Raw genomic sequence first — 17,092 nt, forward strand, 5'->3', positions numbered from 1 at the left:
AAATGTGGAAAATTTCAAGGGGTATGAATACTTTTCCAAAGCACTGCATATTCTCTTTTGCAGATCGAGAATGTGTGAATGCAGAACATATTTCCTTATGGCCTCTAGATGGCACTAGCAGCTCAGTTTCATTTAGTTACATTTACACATTTGAGCAGCAGAGAATATACAGTATACAATTCGACTGAATTCGGAAAATGTGAGTTCAAATTTTTTTTTCGATTCGAATGCGGCTGACAAATTTTTCACATCGGAGAATTGCAATATGTTTACATTTCATATTTGTTTCCCAATTTGAATCAAATTCGACTTTGAATTTGAATTTTGGTATTTCGGATGAATTTTGTTTCGTTATTTCAGAGGACTCGTTTACATTAGTTGCTATTGTGATTTGGAATCCGGATAACAAAAATTTTGTCTGAATTTCGATTCAGATCTAAACTAATTGTACATGTCTTTTTTAAGGATGAACAGCTTTGCAATTTTCTTTATAAGAACACCCCATAGTTTTCAGTGGAGACAGTTATTGGGCTGCAAACCAGCTGCTGTAATGGAAGTTTGGGCAGAACAGAACACACACTGAGATCATGAGTGGCTTTAGGGATCTTGGCCAAGGGGTTCTTTTTTGAGGGGTTCATCAAGCAGAGGTTTATAAAAAGATAAGACCTCAGGGCAGTACTGGATCTGGGCACAGTAAGGGATCAGTTAGCAGTTAAATCCAGTGGTAAAGAGGTACTGAAAACATGGCTCAACTGCACCCTTTTAACGCCTCCAAACTGCAAGTCTAAACGAGCCCAAATGGCAGGCACCTTGTTATCAATGCTTCCCAGGGATTCCGTGATCTTCCTGCTGGTTGTATCCAGAGATCAAAGTTGGTTGCCGTTTTGCTGGGGGGTCAGAGGAAGAGCCAGAGGAGGTGTAATTTGAGGGGAGCAGGGTTGGGGACTGATGCCTGGGACACTGCGCGCTCATTGTAGGGATTGCAGTTTTATGTGTTTATTGGTTGTATTTAGTGATTTTCAAAATGATATTCCCACTTTACAAGACCAGAGCCCCTATCAAATGTAATGTTTATGATCAGTACTAAAAAATAAACATTAATATAAAATTCTGTTTCTTTTTTGCCACTTAATATATGAAATATTGCATAAAAATATTTTGTCTACTTTGCAGCCAGGAGGTAGCGCTGTAGTCTTCTTTCACATGTACAGCACTGTATTATTTTCAGCTATGCTGAAAGAAGCCCATTGTTAATAAAACTCAGTAGGGGACAAATATCAAATCTGTCACACAGAAAGGTAATGCTGAACAGGAGACAGATTTATGATAAAGCTGGCTATACATGTCTGGAATTGTGTCCGATTCCTGATGAATCAGCTAAAGTTCAAGCTGTGAGTGGCTCTGTTGGCACCACCCAGATCCACAAAAGTAGATTTTCAATCCACTTTTCTCAAAGGAGCCAGGTAGAAAAATGTTGGCTGAACATGGACTGCAACCAATTAGATTGGATATGAACACTTCCTAATTGTGTGTTTATAGTGAATAAATATCTGTCTCATCTACAGTGGTAAATGTATTGTAGACCCTTGCAAACATGTCTTAGTTTGCACCCTAGGATTGGTGGTGCAAGGGTTCGCAGATACACAATACATCAGCTGCTCCCTGTTTGTCTTCTATGATACTCTGATATTATTTGTATCTTTTATATTATTATGTAGCATTTTTTTGACCCATTTATATTTAGTCCTCAATTGTGTTGCACATTTTGTTGATTCCAGTTATTATCTTTTATTGGCATTTCACCAGTGTCTGTTTCATTCCCAGTCCCTTTCCAGCTCAAAATTACCACCCATAGTAGTGGACCTTTCCTTTTCCATTCTCCAAAGGCAACTAAGAAATGTAAGTTCCTAGATGATGATCTACATTTTCATCTCCACCAAATGCACTTTAGTAAGGCTGAATGTCAACAAAGAACAGAGACTCAGGATGCTTTAAAAAAGCCAGGAAGAAATTGATGAAATTTGGACGGAATTACTAAAGTGGAAGAACCATGAGAGATACGCAGATCTGGAGACCAAGATGCGCAAATATGTACAGGAGAATAAAGAACACCTAATCCAGAAAAAAACTCTCAAACTTTAATGAGACATCTCAGACTTTGAGACAGGAAGAATCCTCCAGTGGTCCAGAAGCATTTCCATCACATTTGGGAGCAACAGTGGGATTTGCTTCCTCCCTACAAGTAATCCAAACCATGTTCTCAGTGTCCATTAAGTAGTTGTCCATCATTATAGAATGATCCGCTCTCTCCATGAGCCATAATCAGTAGGTAGGAGGCTTGCCCCTAGTCCTCTCCAAAAGCCCCTGTCCTGGTTGAATCTGTCACAATAACCAACAATCACATCTCCCCAGATCTCCAAACAAAGAATTTGGAGACAGCTGCCCCTACCCCATTTAGCCAAAGAACCCAGCCAGAATCCAGTAATAGGGAGAAGCAAAAACCCCTGAAACCCTAGAAAAATAAGCCTATAAACGGGCACGAGAACCCTGTTGGCAATCCCAAAACGGACCTTCGCAAAAACACTTCCCAGGAGATTGGGATGTCCGTAAAGCCCCAAGACCCAGATCTCCAGCAGTGGCCCACCATCACAGCTACAGCGAATCCCCCTAGGAAATACACTTACCAGATGATACTTGGTTATATGCTTATCCTGGGTTATACACTTGGCTGGCAATGGGTGTTGTTTCGTGACCGCGCCCTCTGACGAAGCAATCACGAAACTAGTCAGGGCCTGACCACGCAGCAACCTGCATCGTCGGCTTTCCTGCTTGCCTTACCCGGGAATACCACTGCGGCGGTGAGAGGTAGTCAGGAATATCGACTTGTGATACATTGTTGTTACTCTTTTATTTTGAATTACATTGTGCAATCTTAAGGAAACCTATAATAAATACTTTTTAGTACTGAATTACGCTATGTGTATCTTTGTTCTCTGCTTGTGAAGAGCAAACATCTAGATGGATTACATGCAGAGAGCTGACAACACCCATTACAAGCCAAGTGTATAACCCAGGATCATCTGACGGAGTGTATGCAGTGAGCAGACATCATCCATTGACAGATAAGTGTATAACCCAGTATCATCTGGTAAGTGTATTTCCTAGGGGGATTGTGACACGTGCAGTGCGGAGGTGATTGTTTTGAATTACTATCTGCAACGTTTTTTCTGTGATGGACAATCCTACATTTGCATCTGCCTCATTTTATATATAAAGTGGACTTCATACTTATTTAACTATTTTAGTGAACTTTTAACAAATCCTAAAATGTTTGGATTATTTTAGCGCTGCTAATGTTATGGTATTTGTTGCTGTGACATATTTCTGCTTTAAGGTATACAGATGACGTGATTGTCATCTGGCACGGAGATACCAACATGATCCAATAATTTTTTCACTACTGTAACGACAACCATTTTGGGATACAGTTCACTTTAGTCACTGATCCCAACAAGCTAATATTTCTTCATCTCAAATTATTCCATGACCAAGACCTAAGGATTTGCTTCAAGCTGACCGTGGGAAATTCCTATCTGCACAAGAAGAGTTGTCACCCAAAAAAATGGATTGAAAACATTCCCTACAGCCAATTTTGCTGTTTGAAACTGAACTGCAGTTCTATCGAGAACTACTAAACCCAGAGTTCGATCCTTAAACAAAAATTCTTGGAAAAAGGCCACCAGGAGAAAGATATCGATCAAGGTATTCGGAAATACCTCAATGAGTACTCCGCCATAGTGAACATGGACAACCATAAACCGTCCCCTTCTAAGAAGGGCCCTTTCTTCATCACCCAATTCAACAACAGGCATTGGACCATCAAGGATTCTCTTAATAAATATTGGGGCATCATTTGCAGTGACCCAAAACTACAAAAATACATACCCTAAACCCCAACTTAGTGTTTAGGAGAGCAAGAAACATAAAAAATATTATGGCTCCCAGTGGGATTCAAACAAAGAAAAAAGGACTCCCGGGGTTCCATCCCAAGGGTGTTTTCCCTCACAGGGATGTAAAAGAAAAAATGCTTCACATGTGCACAAGTGACGCATTGTCAAAAGACCTCTGATTTCCGGGGCAACTCCTTTGAGATTAAAGGAGAAGTATAGCCAAAGCTTGTTTGGCTGTACTTCTCCTGTGGATCACAGGATTGCAGTTCATTTTGCACTCCTGTGACCCATTTCTGCTCTCTGCTGACGTCACAGAAATCAGTCCAGGCACCACGTCATCCTGACAATGGAAGTCTGGATCCTCCAGGTGCCTGGACTGACACCCCGCTCAGCCTTTCAGCGAGCCACTGAGAGCCTGGGGCAGCCGCTCCCCACCCCTCCACAGCTCAGTGCTCCAGTAAACGTGGAGGAGCAGAGCAGTGGGAGAGCTTCTGATTGACAGTCAGCAGCTCTCTGCTCAGGGGGCTTGAGAACCGAACCATCGGCGGTGTTCGATCCCTCGGTTATTAGTGCAGAGGCGCTGGGGGACAGATGCAGCAGGAGACCGATGCTGTATCCACCTAGATAAGTATGAAACTGAAAAAAAATCCCATACTTCTCTTTTAATGAATTTCTTACATGTTCCACCAACTATGTGGTTTATTTAATTACTTGCCCCTGCAAAATGTGTTAAAAAGGTTGCACTTTTAGATCACTCCGTACTAGATTCAAAGAACATAGAAGAAGCCTTAAAAGAAGAATATCCTAAGTTTAGCACCCCACGTCACTTCGCAGCTCATCATTACAGGGATTCATCTTTGCTCAGAGTAACGGCGATCCAATTCATATCCAATTCTCTACCTGAAGGAGAAAGATTAAAAAAAGATGTGCATATGAGACCTTTTGGATATTGAAACTTAACAGCCTATCGTCGGAAGGTCTCAATGAAAATTTGGAAATGAACACCATCCTTTAGCTCCTCCCACTTTCCTGTCACCATCCTATTTATTATTCATCATTACATCGTCCGCCCATATTCATACACCACAAGATGTAAGTTGATACAAATCCATAGCACACCTTGTAACAGTTTTAGTTGTCTCATGACTTGGATAGCAACTTTTGGTAGTACGTTACATTAATCCATTTAGCAGTTTTTAAGGTTATGTCTACTTTTTATAATCATCTGGTGCTCAGTTGGGGTTGAATTCTATTATTATTTTATAATTAGTATTTGAAAACACTCAGGAAAACACACACTAAACATTTTCTATCTAATATCCCCATTTCATCATTTAGACAAACACGTTGCTTATATGAAATAATCCTCTTGTGACCAGGATTTAAACTAGAACAGATTTTTATTTTCACCAACAAACCTCAATTGCCCAGCACATTCCAGGGTGTTGTCGTTGAAGGAATGTGGGAGTAGTCACTGTTTCTATTGTTACTTCTATGTGATTCTATTCTGTAATATTGCTTTAGCTTTAGCAGAATATGTTCACTGTAAATTCATTCACTTCTTCCATCCATTGTTCTCTTGTGTGTTCCTCAGAGCGACTTGCTTACTGAATGATATATTGCAAAAACAGATGCTTTGCAAATCATCAATTGCAACCAATTAGGACTTCAAACCAGTCAGGAAAGGTGCTGAAAAGTAGTGCATGCACAACTTTTTCTGCGTTACGGTGCGATTTGCAGCCCATTCAGGTGTGAACCAGTATTAACTAGTAATAAACCCAAAAGCAAACCTTTATTTTATTTCAGCGTACCAATTTTTAGATGTGATGGCTGCATTCGTTTTCTAGGCTTTCTTTCTTCTATTTTCATCTGGTGATCCAGCCAGTAAGTCTGTCTCTTGTAAATATATCAAGTACACAGGGATGAGTCAAACCATTCAACACTGGCAGGGGTGCTTACAATGATCATTTTTATTTACTTATGAAAAAACTTTATCCCAAAAGGAATAAAAAGTAATATAACTGCTTATAAAGTATTAGTTGGGGGTTTGCTTCAATTTGTTAGTGTATTTACATCTGCTAATGCCTCTAACACTAACAGGGTAAAAGCCTAAAAAGAAAACGAGTGCAGCCACACATCTAATGATTGGTAAGCTGCAATATATTATATTTTTGGTTTTGGGTTTACTACCGCTTTAACCATAGATTTATGGCATTATTTTTTTTACCAGTAATGGCGGTGATTTTTAGCAGGACTGCAGCATTGCGCCGGACAAATTGGACGCCTAAACTGACATTTTTTACACTTTTTTGGGAACCAGTGACATTATTACAGTAATCAGTGCTAAAAATATGCACTGTTACTGTACTAATGACACTGGCTGGGAAGGGGTTAACATTAGGGGCGATCAAGGGGTTAAATGTGTTCCCTGCAGGTGTTTTCTAACTGTATGTGGGATGGGCTGCCTGGGGAAACACACAGATCCATCTTCCTGCATAGCAGAAAGACAGGATCTCTGTGATCTCCCCTGTCAGAACGGAGATCTGCCTTGTTTACACAGCAAGGTCCATAAAGACATGGATCAGCGAGTTTGGGGAGGAGGAACTTGACTGACCTCAGCCCAATAGAACACCTTTGGGATGAAATAATGCAGAGACTGCAAGCCAGGCCTTCTCGTCCAACATCAGTGCCTGACTTCACAAATGTCCTTCTGGTCAAACATTCACATAGACACACTCCTAAACCTTGTGGACAGCCTTCCCAGAAGAGTTGAAGCTGTTATAGCTGCAAAGGGTGGGCCAACTCAATATTGAACCCTACGGATTAAGACTGGAATGCCTTTAAAGTTCATGTGCGTGTAAAGGCAGGTGTCTCAATACTTTTGGTAATATAGTGTATTTGTAGGGCTTGCCCCAAAAGTTATGTAATATCTAGCAATCCTAGATCGATGCGTTGGTGACCTGACTTGGCAGTCTGACTTTGGGAATGTGCCCCCCCTTATTCTGGTACCTGCTAACCAGTTATGTGCAATACATACAGTATCTCACAAAAGTGAGTACACCCCTCACATTTTTGTAAATATTTTCTTCTATCTTTTCATGTGACGACACTAAAGAAATTACACTTTGCTACAATGTAAAGTAGTGAGTATACAGCTTGTATAACAGTGTAAATTTGCTGTCCCCTCAAAATAACTCAACACGCAATGATTAATGTCTAAATCGCTGGCAACAAAAGTGAGTACACCCCTAAGTGAAAATGTCCAACTTGGGCCAATTTGCCTTTTTTCTTTCCCGGTGTCATGTGACTCGTTAGTGTTACAAGGTCTCAGGTGTGAATGGGGAGCAGGTGTGTTAAATTTGGTGTTATCACTCTCACTCTTTCATACTGGTCACTGGAAGTTCAACATGGCACTTCATAGCAAAGAACTCTCTGGGGATCTGAAAAAAAGAATTGTTGCTCTACATAAAGATGGCCTAAGCTATAAGAAGATTGGCAAGACCCAGAAACTGAGCTGCAGCACGGTGGCCAAGACCATACAGCAGTTTAACAGGACAGGTTCCACTCAGAACAGGCCTCGCCATGGTCGACCAAAGGAGTTGAGTGCACATGCTCAGCGTCATATCCAGAGGTTGTCTTTGGGAAACAGACGTATGAGTGCTGCCAGCATTGCTTCAGAGATTGAAGGGGTGGGGGTCAGCCTGTCAGTGCTCAGACCATACGCAGCACACTGCATCAAATTGGTCTGCATGGCTGTCATCCCAGAAGGAAGCCTCTTCTAAAGACGATGCACAAGAAAGCCCGCAAACAGTTTGCTGCAGACAAGCAGACTAAGGACATGGATTACTGGAACCATGTCCTGTGGTCTGATGAGACCAAGATAAACTTATTTGGTTCAGATGGTGTCAAGTGTGTGTGGCGGCAACCAGGTGAGGAGCACAAAGACAAGTGTGTCTTGCCTATAGTCAAGCACGGTGGTGGGAGTGTCATGGTCTGGGGCTGCATGAGTGCTGCTGGCACTGGGAAGCTACAGTTCATTGAGGGAACCATGAATGCCAACATGTACTGTGAAATACTGAAGCAGAGCATCATCGCCTTCCTTCGGAGACTGGGCCGCAGGGCAGTATTCCAACATGATAATGACCCCAAACACATCTCCAAGATGACCACTGCCTTGCTAAAGAAGCTGAGGGTAAAGGTGATGGACTGGCCAAGCATCTCTCCAGACCTAAACCCTATTGAGCATCTGTGGGGCATCCTCAAATGGAAGGTGGAGGAGTGCAAGGTCTCCAACATCCACCAGCTCCGTGATGTCGTCATGGAGGAGTGGAAGATGTATTGACACTTTGGGCCCAATTTGGACATTTTCACTTAGGGGTGTACTCATTTTTATTGGCAGAGGTTTAGACATTAATGGCTGTGTGTTGGGTTATTTTGAGGGGACAGCAAATTTACACTGTTATATAAGCTGTACACTCACTACTTTACATTGTAGCAAAGTGTCATTTCTTCAGTGTTATCACATGAAAAGATATAATAAAATATTTACAAAAATGTGAGGGATGTACTCACTTTTGTGAGATACTGTAAATATCTCGATGTAAAGCTTCAGGATGTCTGAGTTTGTCAATGTATAACATGTCTTCTCTTAGCACACCTGCGAGTATGCAGTTTGGCTACTGGCACTTACAAAATGCATAAATAGGCGTCTGTAGACTATTGTTCACCTTTGGGTATACCAGAGCAATGTGAAGTAAAATAATTATGTAATAATAAATAGTGATGAGTAGGCTGGAGGGTTGAGTAGGCGATTTCCTTTAATGTGCGCTTACACTTTAAATAAGCACATATATGCAGTCAGACCAACAAAAATCAGTTGCCATATTATGTCAATCATGATTTTTTCCCCACAGGCACCCATTATTTTCGAGGGATGAACAATAATCAGCAGCCTTGGAATAACGTCAATGGTCGTAAGAAGTATGGTTTAAAGCCAGTCAACCCAACAGAAGAAGGTCTTGCAAGCATACACAGTGTCTTATTTCGAAAGGATCCCTTCCTGTGGAGGGCTGCTTTACTATATTACACGGTATACCAAGCCAGCCACATGTCCTTCAGTGAGTTGTTCCAGGATGTGGGTCAGTTTGTCAAAGATCCAAACACACGCTGGGACTACTGTGTACGAGCAAAGAGGGGCTGTACTGACACGTCACAACCAGGTAAATGCAAAAATTATATTACATTAGTTGCGGGAACTGGCACATAAAAATAATACTACTCAAAGCATAGATGTCCTGCACTGCTAGTACTTATATTCCATGCACTCCCCTGCCACCCTGTTTGCCTGCAGGAACCCTAAAATATTGGTACTTCTGGGTATGTGTGGACTTGTGACTCACCTCTCTCTCACAATGCATTGCTCAGTGCCTAAGCAGCCACTTGTGTAAGCTCAGGGGGCTCCAGCGGGTGAATGAGGTAGAGCCGCAGCAAGTAAAAGGTATGTACTAGCGGCAGATGGCGCCTGCTCTGTTACTTTTGCCTGAATGGGCAAAGGACTGGTTCCCACTGCAGCAGAGCCTAATTGGTTACCAGTGCTGGCCTTCCACTCCGTTAGTATTGCTGTGCAGGGAATGTACAGGAGGCCGTTAACAATAAAATTACACTAGTTGCAGGGTTGTTCATAGTATAGAGGCTAAAAACGTCTGGAAGTTTTTTAAGATGCGATTTGAGTGCAATGATATGGTGTCCTAGAACCCTTTCTGAAGCTGGCAAATTACACAGAGTCCCCCGTTCCGACAGCGGCTGTCAGAATACCTGAACAGTGGCTTCATCTGATTGGAAGCAACCACTGTTCATCTGGCAATTTTCCACCTGGTTCCTTTGATTTTTCAAAGGCTGTTGGTTCGAAGGGTTCCGAAAGGGCCACCTACTAAGTGGATTTTGAGCAGTTCATCGGGAACTGACCAAAATTTGCCTAGTGTATGGCCAGGTTAACTCGCATGCAGGAATTCAGTACTTGATGGAAAAAAGTACATGTCCCATCTTCCTAGGTGGCCTGTAACACTAGGTGCAAACTAAGACAAGGTATCCCCCTTGGTGCCCGGCAACCTTACACTGCAGCTAGCAAGGAGATGGCTGCTTTGCTAGCAAGTGCCTGTCTCCAGCTCTTAGCGCATGCTGAGGCAAACACCGCCAGGAGACATGCAGAGAGAAGTGAGAAGTACCTGCTAACTAAAATTTAAATGAATTCTTTGGAGATCAGCTGTCTGATTTGCCAAGAATAGACACTTCTTTCACTACTTGCACACCAGGCAACAAGCATTTGGCCCATGCCATGCCGATACCAGCCTAAATTTGCTTTAGTATATAGCAGGGGTGTTTTTATAAGCAGGCCCTCACGCATTGTGTGCAAGTATACCAATAGTTTCGGAAGACACACACAAACGCCTAACATGCCCTTTTATTATTCTTTGTGTAGCCAGAGCTTGGCTAAGAATGGAGAGTGAGAGAAACACTGGCTGCAGCTGCTCTCTGTAGCTGCTGCCCTGCAGTGCTGAACTGGTTAGGAGGAGTTCAATAGACTGAGTCAGGCAGCACTGCACTTCGGGAACTGTAGTCCAGAGCAGTTTCTCAACTCCAGTCCTCAAGGCGCCCCAACAGGTCATGTTTTGAGTATTTCCATTATTTTGCACAGGTGATCAGTATTACTGCCTTAGTAATTACCAGAGCTGTTTTATCTGAGGGAAACCCTGAAAACATGACCCTTTTTTTTTTTAAGCACATGATTAGAGCCCGAAGCTCTAATTGGCGTCAAAAAAGGGTGGGCTTGGGGTGCAGAGCATTGCGACCTGAGCCTACCCAGTTTTGTGACAATAGCAAATTAATATTTGCTATTGCCTTCCTGCTTCTCCTCCCGGCCAATCAGGAAGCGGGTCTTAGGACTCCCAGCCAATCAGGACCCACTTCCTGTTCGGCCGGGAGGAGAACTAACGCCTGTAATGGGAGGGGCTGCCCAGGAGGGAAAAGATGGAGCGGACAAGCGGGAGCTGGTGCGGAGAGCGGGGAGCCAGTGCGAGGCCTGCCTGTGGGGGGGTGGCGTTATGTGCGAGTGAGGGGGGCACTGGGTACCACTCAGGGGACATTGCACCATATCCTAGCCATTCTCCTAGGGTGTGCTCTAGACTAGTTATAGTATTATTATTCACATTGCAGTTAATGCTTATATGCACTGTTTATTGCTGACTTTGCTGATTTCAATCCAGTGGTACAGGACTCTATTCGAAATTACTTTGGCATGGTGATTATATTGTCTAGTGGACTGTGTCTGAACCTACCTGCCGTGTGATCATTTATGGTCAAACCACCATTTATTCTAACCAGTACCAATACATTGAGTTCATTTACCAGTAAATGGTCTTGTGTCTATTTCCTGGTCGTAATTCACTGCCGAGTTAAATGTATCTACATTTGTGTTTCTATAACTTTTATTTCAACCAGGTGTGTCAGAGGGGCTGAGGTCGTTCTTGGAGCCGAGGCGCAGAACAGAGAACCCAAATCACCAAACGGCTCCTGCAGGGATAGCACTACATTAATTTTAATTTGTTTAAATCAATTATCCAACAACATCCATATTCTTTGGGTCCCATGCTGAGTCTCCTCTTCATTTTCTCTGACCAGGATTCTGAAATGGGGAACACGTGTACTCCCATCCACACTACTAAGGCTTGGGAAGTGACAGGAATCCTGTCCTGTGAATAGTTTTAAGGACCCAAGAAGCTCTAGAAAGGTGACTTCTGGAGCTCCTTCTTTAATTCACTGGTGCTAAAACCCTATGAGGTATTAGCTGTTAGGACTGCTACTGTCTCCTGCAATCCTCTATTCCCTGAAACAAAATAATATGATTTTACTTGCTGCAAATGTTAATTGGTATCACAGCCAATCCATGCAAATTCTTGCCCATCTGTGAGCCCTATTACCGTGGTGTCTGATTTACAGCTCCATTTTTTTTGGTGGAAAATACCATATTTTATATAGCTATGGCACTATCTTTTCATTTATAGGTTTTAGATCTAAACTTTTTTTTTCATCTTTCTAGGCTGTTTTAGTAAAGATCAAGTATATCTTGATGGGATTCTTCGAATACTAAGGCACAGAGAAACCATAGATTTCCACCTGTTGACAGCCATGGGAAAGGTATACTTCATGCTTCCTGTATTATCAAATCTTACAATAAGAAAACATTTAAAATTTATCCATTACCGTTTATGTTTGCTTTAACCACTTGCCGACCGCCTAACGCAGATATACTGCATCAGAATGGCACGGGCAGGCAAAATCACGTACCTGGTACGTGATCTGCTCCCCGCGGACAGGGGGCGCATTGCCCCCCCCCCCGGTGCCCGAGGCAGTCGGCATCGTTAGGGGAGCGATCAATGCTGAGGGGGAGGCCACTCATCCGTGGCCACCACCTCGCGATCGCTCCCAACGAATGAAACTCTTCCTCTGCTGCTGTAATGTAAACAGCGGCAGAGGAAGTGACGTCACCTCTCCTCGCGTCGGTCTTTTTCGTTCCAGCGCCGAGGAGAGAACACATCTACACTTACACAAGAAAGTGCACCAACACTACACTAACAGTAAAACACACTAGGCACACTTTTCACCCCTGATCACCCCCCTGCACCCTCTGTCACAGTGACACCAATAGCAGTTTTTTTTTTTTTTTACTGATTATTGCATTGGTGTCAGTTTGTGACAATTATAAGTGGTAGGGCAGTTAGTGTTAGGCCCCTTTTAGGTCTAGGGTACCCCCCTAACCCCCCCTAATAAAGGTTTAACCCCGTGATAACCCCTCGTCGCCAGTGTCACTAAGCGATCGTTTTTCTGATTGCTGTATTAGTGTCACTGGTGACGCTAGTTAGGGAGATAAGTATTTAGGTTCACCGTCAGTCTTTTATAGGGTCAGGGACCCCTATATACTACCTAGTAAAGGTTTTAACCCCTTGATTGCCCCCTAGTTAACCCTTTCACCAATGATCACTGTATAACTGTTACGGGTGATGCTGGTTAGTTAGTTTATTTTTTATAGCGTCAGGGCATCCGCCGTTTATTACCTAATAAAGGTTTAACCCCCTGATCACCCGGCGGGTGATACAAGTTAGGTTTTAGGGTCAGATAGGGTCTGCGTCGCCCCAGGCACCATCAGGTTAGTGCCAGTAGCGCTAACACCCACACACGCAGCATATACCTCCCTTAGTGGTATAGTATCTGAACGGATCAATATCTGATGCGATCAGATCTATACTAGCATCCCCAGCAGTTTAGGGTTCCCAAAAATGCAATGTTAGCGGGATCAGCCCAGATACCTGCTAGCACCTGCGTTTTTCCCCTCCGCCCAGCCCTGCCCAGCCCACCCAAGTGCAGCATCAATCAATCACTGTCACTTACAAAACACTAAACACATAACTGCAGCGTTCGCAGAGTCAGGCCTGATCCCTGCGATCGCTAACAGTTTTTTTGGTAGCGTTTGAATCAGTCGCTAACAGTCAGGAGCTTTTTTACCTGTGAGTCTCACTACTGTACCACTAAATTTCTGAGCATGACAGATAGTGAAGAGGAAGTCACTCATCTGTCAGATTCAGGTTCAGAATACAACAGCGGCTCCATGACAGATAGCTCTGATGACGGAGTTGTGGTCCCTGCCAAGGTCAGGCGTACCCGACCCCAATCTTCTTCTGCTGTTGTTGATGCAGGTCCCTCGTATGGAGCAGAGCAGTACTAGCGCCGCTATTCCTTCTGGTGAACTGGCAAGCACCAGCGGCCTAGTACACCCCGGTCGTAGTCAAACCAGCACTGCAGTAACACTTGGTGGTGTGGCGAGTCCCATAAGTGCAGTTCAAGCTGGTGAGGTGGCAAGCACAAGTAATGTCCCGCTGCCACCAATAAGAAGACAAACACAGGCCCGTCGTGCCCATAGTGCCCTTCCTGCTGCATTCGCCAATCCTAATTGGGAACCCACCACTTCTGCAGCACCCATACTTCCCCCATTCACATCCCCAACCAAATGCAGTCGGCTGCATGAGAGGCATTTTCTTTATGTCCTCCCGAGTACCCCTACCCAACGAACCCCCCAAAAAAGATGTTGTGTCTGCAGCAAGCGCGGATATAGGCGTGACACCCACTATTATTGTCCCTCCTGTCCTGACAATCCTGGTCTTTGCATTGGTGAATGTTTTGAACGCTACCATACACTAGTTGAGTATTAGCGTAGGGTACAGCATTGCACAGACTAGGACACACTTTCACAGGGTCTCCCAAGATGCCATCGCATTTTGAGAGACCCGAACCTGGAACCGGTCACAGTTATAAATGTTACAGTTACAAAAAAAAGTGTAAAAAAAAAAGTAAAAAAACAAAAAAATATATAAAATAAAAAAAACAAAAATAGTTGTCGTTTTATTGTTCTCTCTCTCTCTATTCTCTCTCTATTGTTCTGCTCTTTTTTACTGTATTCTATTCTGCAATGTTTTATTGTTATCATGTTTTATCCTGTTTGCTTTTCAGGTATGTAATTTTTTATGCTTTACTGTTTACTGTGTTTTATTGTTAACCATTTTTTTGTTTTCAGGTACGCCATTCAGCTGCAGCGCGGATTTATTTATCTTGACAGCAACAGCGTTTGCTCCCACGATACATACAGCCGTGACTCCAGCGCTGTCGGAGGTGATATATGCCGAAGCATGGGGGCAGCAGGGGCGGAGGAGCGATTTGCTCCTAACTTTTGGGGCAGATGCCCCCATGCTTCGGCATATATAAATGGTGCATGTATGCCCATCATTAGAAGTGGGTGGATGAAGGGAGGTATTCTAATGGTGGGCATACCCACCGATCAATCTCTTTTTTTCCTTCAGCCCACAGGCTGCATAAAAAAAAATTACAATATATGCCCAACAAGGACCAGCAACGTACTGGTATGTTGCTGAACTTTGAGTGGTTATACCAGAATGATGCCTGCAGGTTATCATCTTGGTATAATTCTTTTCAGCCAGCAGTCGGCTTTCATGTAAAAGCAACCCTAGCCGCTAATTAGCCTCTAGACTATTTTTACAAGCAGTGGGAGGGAATGTCCCCCCCCCCACCGTCTTCCATGTTTTTCTCTGGCTCTCCTGTCCCAACAGGGAACCTGAGAATGTAGCCGGTGATGCGGCAAGTTGACCATAGAGCTGATCAGAGACCAGAATGGCTCCAATCATCTCTATGGCCTAAGAAACCGGAAACTACAAGCATTTCATGACTTAGATTTCGCCAGATGTAAACAGCGCCATTGGGAAATTGGGAAAGCATTTTATTACACTGATCTTGGTGTGGTCAGATGCTTTGAGGGCAGAGGAGAGATCTAGGGTCTAATAGACCCCATTTTTTTCAAAAAAGAGTACCTGTCACTACCTATTGCTATCATAGGGGATAATTACATTCCCTGACATAACAATAAAAATGATTAAAAAAAAAAAAAAATGAAAGGAAGAGTTTAAAAATAAGATAAAAAAGTAAAAAAAAAATAAAAAAATAAAAAAACAAAACAAAGCACCCCTGTCCCCCCCTGCTCGCGCACAAAGGCGAATGCAAGCGTTGGTCTGGCGTCAAATGTAAACAGCAATTGCACCATGCATGTGAGGTATCACCGTGAAGGTCAGATCGAGGGCAGTAATTTTAGCAGTAGACCTCCTCTGTAAATCTAAAGTGGTAACCTGTAAAGGCTTTTAAAGGCTTTTAAAATGTATGTAGTTTGTCGCCACTGCACGTTTGTGCGCAATTTTAAAGCAAGTCGTGTTTGGTATCCATGTACTCAGCCTAAGATCATCTTTTTTATTACATCAAACATTTGAGCAATATAGTGTGTTTTAGTGCATTTAAATGAAAAAAAGTGTGAAAAAAAATGAAACACCCACCATTTTAATCTGTAGGGCCTTTGCTTTAAAAAATATATAATGTTTGGGGCTTCAAAGTAATTTTCTTGCAAAAAAAAATAATTTTTTCATGTAAACAAATAGTGTCAGAAAGGGCTTTGTCTTCAAGTGGTTAGAAGAGTGGGTGAGATGTGACATAAGCTTCTAAATGTTGTGCATAAAATGCCAGGGCAGTTCAAACCCCCCCCAAATGACCCCATTTTGTAAAGTAGACACCCAAAGCTATTTGCTGAGAGGCATGTCGAGTCCATGGAATATTTTATATTGTGACACAAGTTGCGGGAAAAAGACAATTTTTTTTTTTTTTTTTTGAACAAAGTTGTCACTAAATGATATATTGCTCAAACATGTCATGGGCATATGTGGAATTACACCCCAAAATACATTCTGTTGCTTCTCCTGAGTACGGGAATACCACATGTGTGAGACTTTTTGGGAGCCTAGCCGCGTACGGGACCCCGAAAACCAAGCACCGCCTTCAGGCTTTCTAAGGGTGTAAATTTTTGATTTCACTCCTCACTGCCTATCACAGTTTCGGTGCCCATGGAATGCCCAGATGGCACAAACCCCCCACAAATGACCCAATTTTGGAAAGTAGACACCCCGAGCTATTTGCTGAGAGGTATGGTGAGTATTTTGCAGACCCCACTTTTTGTCACAAAGTTTTGAAAATTGAAAAAAGAAAAAAAAATACATTTTTCTTTTCTTTCTTCATTTTAAAAAACAAATGAGAGCTGCAAAATACTCACCATGCCTCTCAGCAAATAGCTTGGGGTCTCTACTTTCCAAAATGGGGTCATTTGGGGGGGTTTTGTGCCATCTTGGCATTTTATGGCCTTCGAAAAAGTGATAGGTAGTGAGGAGTGAAATCAAAAATGTACGCCCTTAGAAGTCCTGAAGGCAGTGATTGGATTTCGGGGCCCCGTACGCAGCTAGGCTCCCGAAAAGTCCCACACATGTGGTATCCCCATACTCAGGAGAAGCAGCAGAATGTATTTTGGGATGTAATTTCACATATGCCCATGGAATGTTTGAGCAATATATCATTTAGTGACAACTTTATGCAAAAAAAAAAAAAAAAAGTTTGTCATTTTCCAGCAACTTGTGGCAAAATATAAAATATTCCATGGACTCAACATGCCTCTCAGCAAATAGCTTGGGGTGTCTACTTTCCAAAAT

The 17,092-nt window shown here is 42.8% G+C and overlaps 1 protein-coding gene across 2 annotated transcripts in view; it reads left to right on the forward strand.

Annotated features, from left to right (window-relative positions):
- MATCAP2 (microtubule associated tyrosine carboxypeptidase 2) overlaps window positions 1-17,092 on the forward strand; it is a 91,866-nt gene that overhangs the window by 68,896 nt on the left and 5,878 nt on the right. For both annotated transcript variants that reach the window (XM_073630516.1, XM_073630515.1), the window contains exons 5-6: window positions 8,864-9,169; window positions 12,046-12,143. In XM_073630516.1, coding sequence (XP_073486617.1) covers window positions 8,864-9,169; window positions 12,046-12,143 — 404 coding nt within the window. The remainder of the gene's footprint in view (window positions 1-8,863; window positions 9,170-12,045; window positions 12,144-17,092) is intronic.

Source organism: Aquarana catesbeiana, linkage group LG05, assembly GCF_042186555.1.
Source record: "Aquarana catesbeiana isolate 2022-GZ linkage group LG05, ASM4218655v1, whole genome shotgun sequence".
Taxonomy (NCBI): domain Eukaryota; kingdom Metazoa; phylum Chordata; class Amphibia; order Anura; family Ranidae; genus Aquarana; species Aquarana catesbeiana.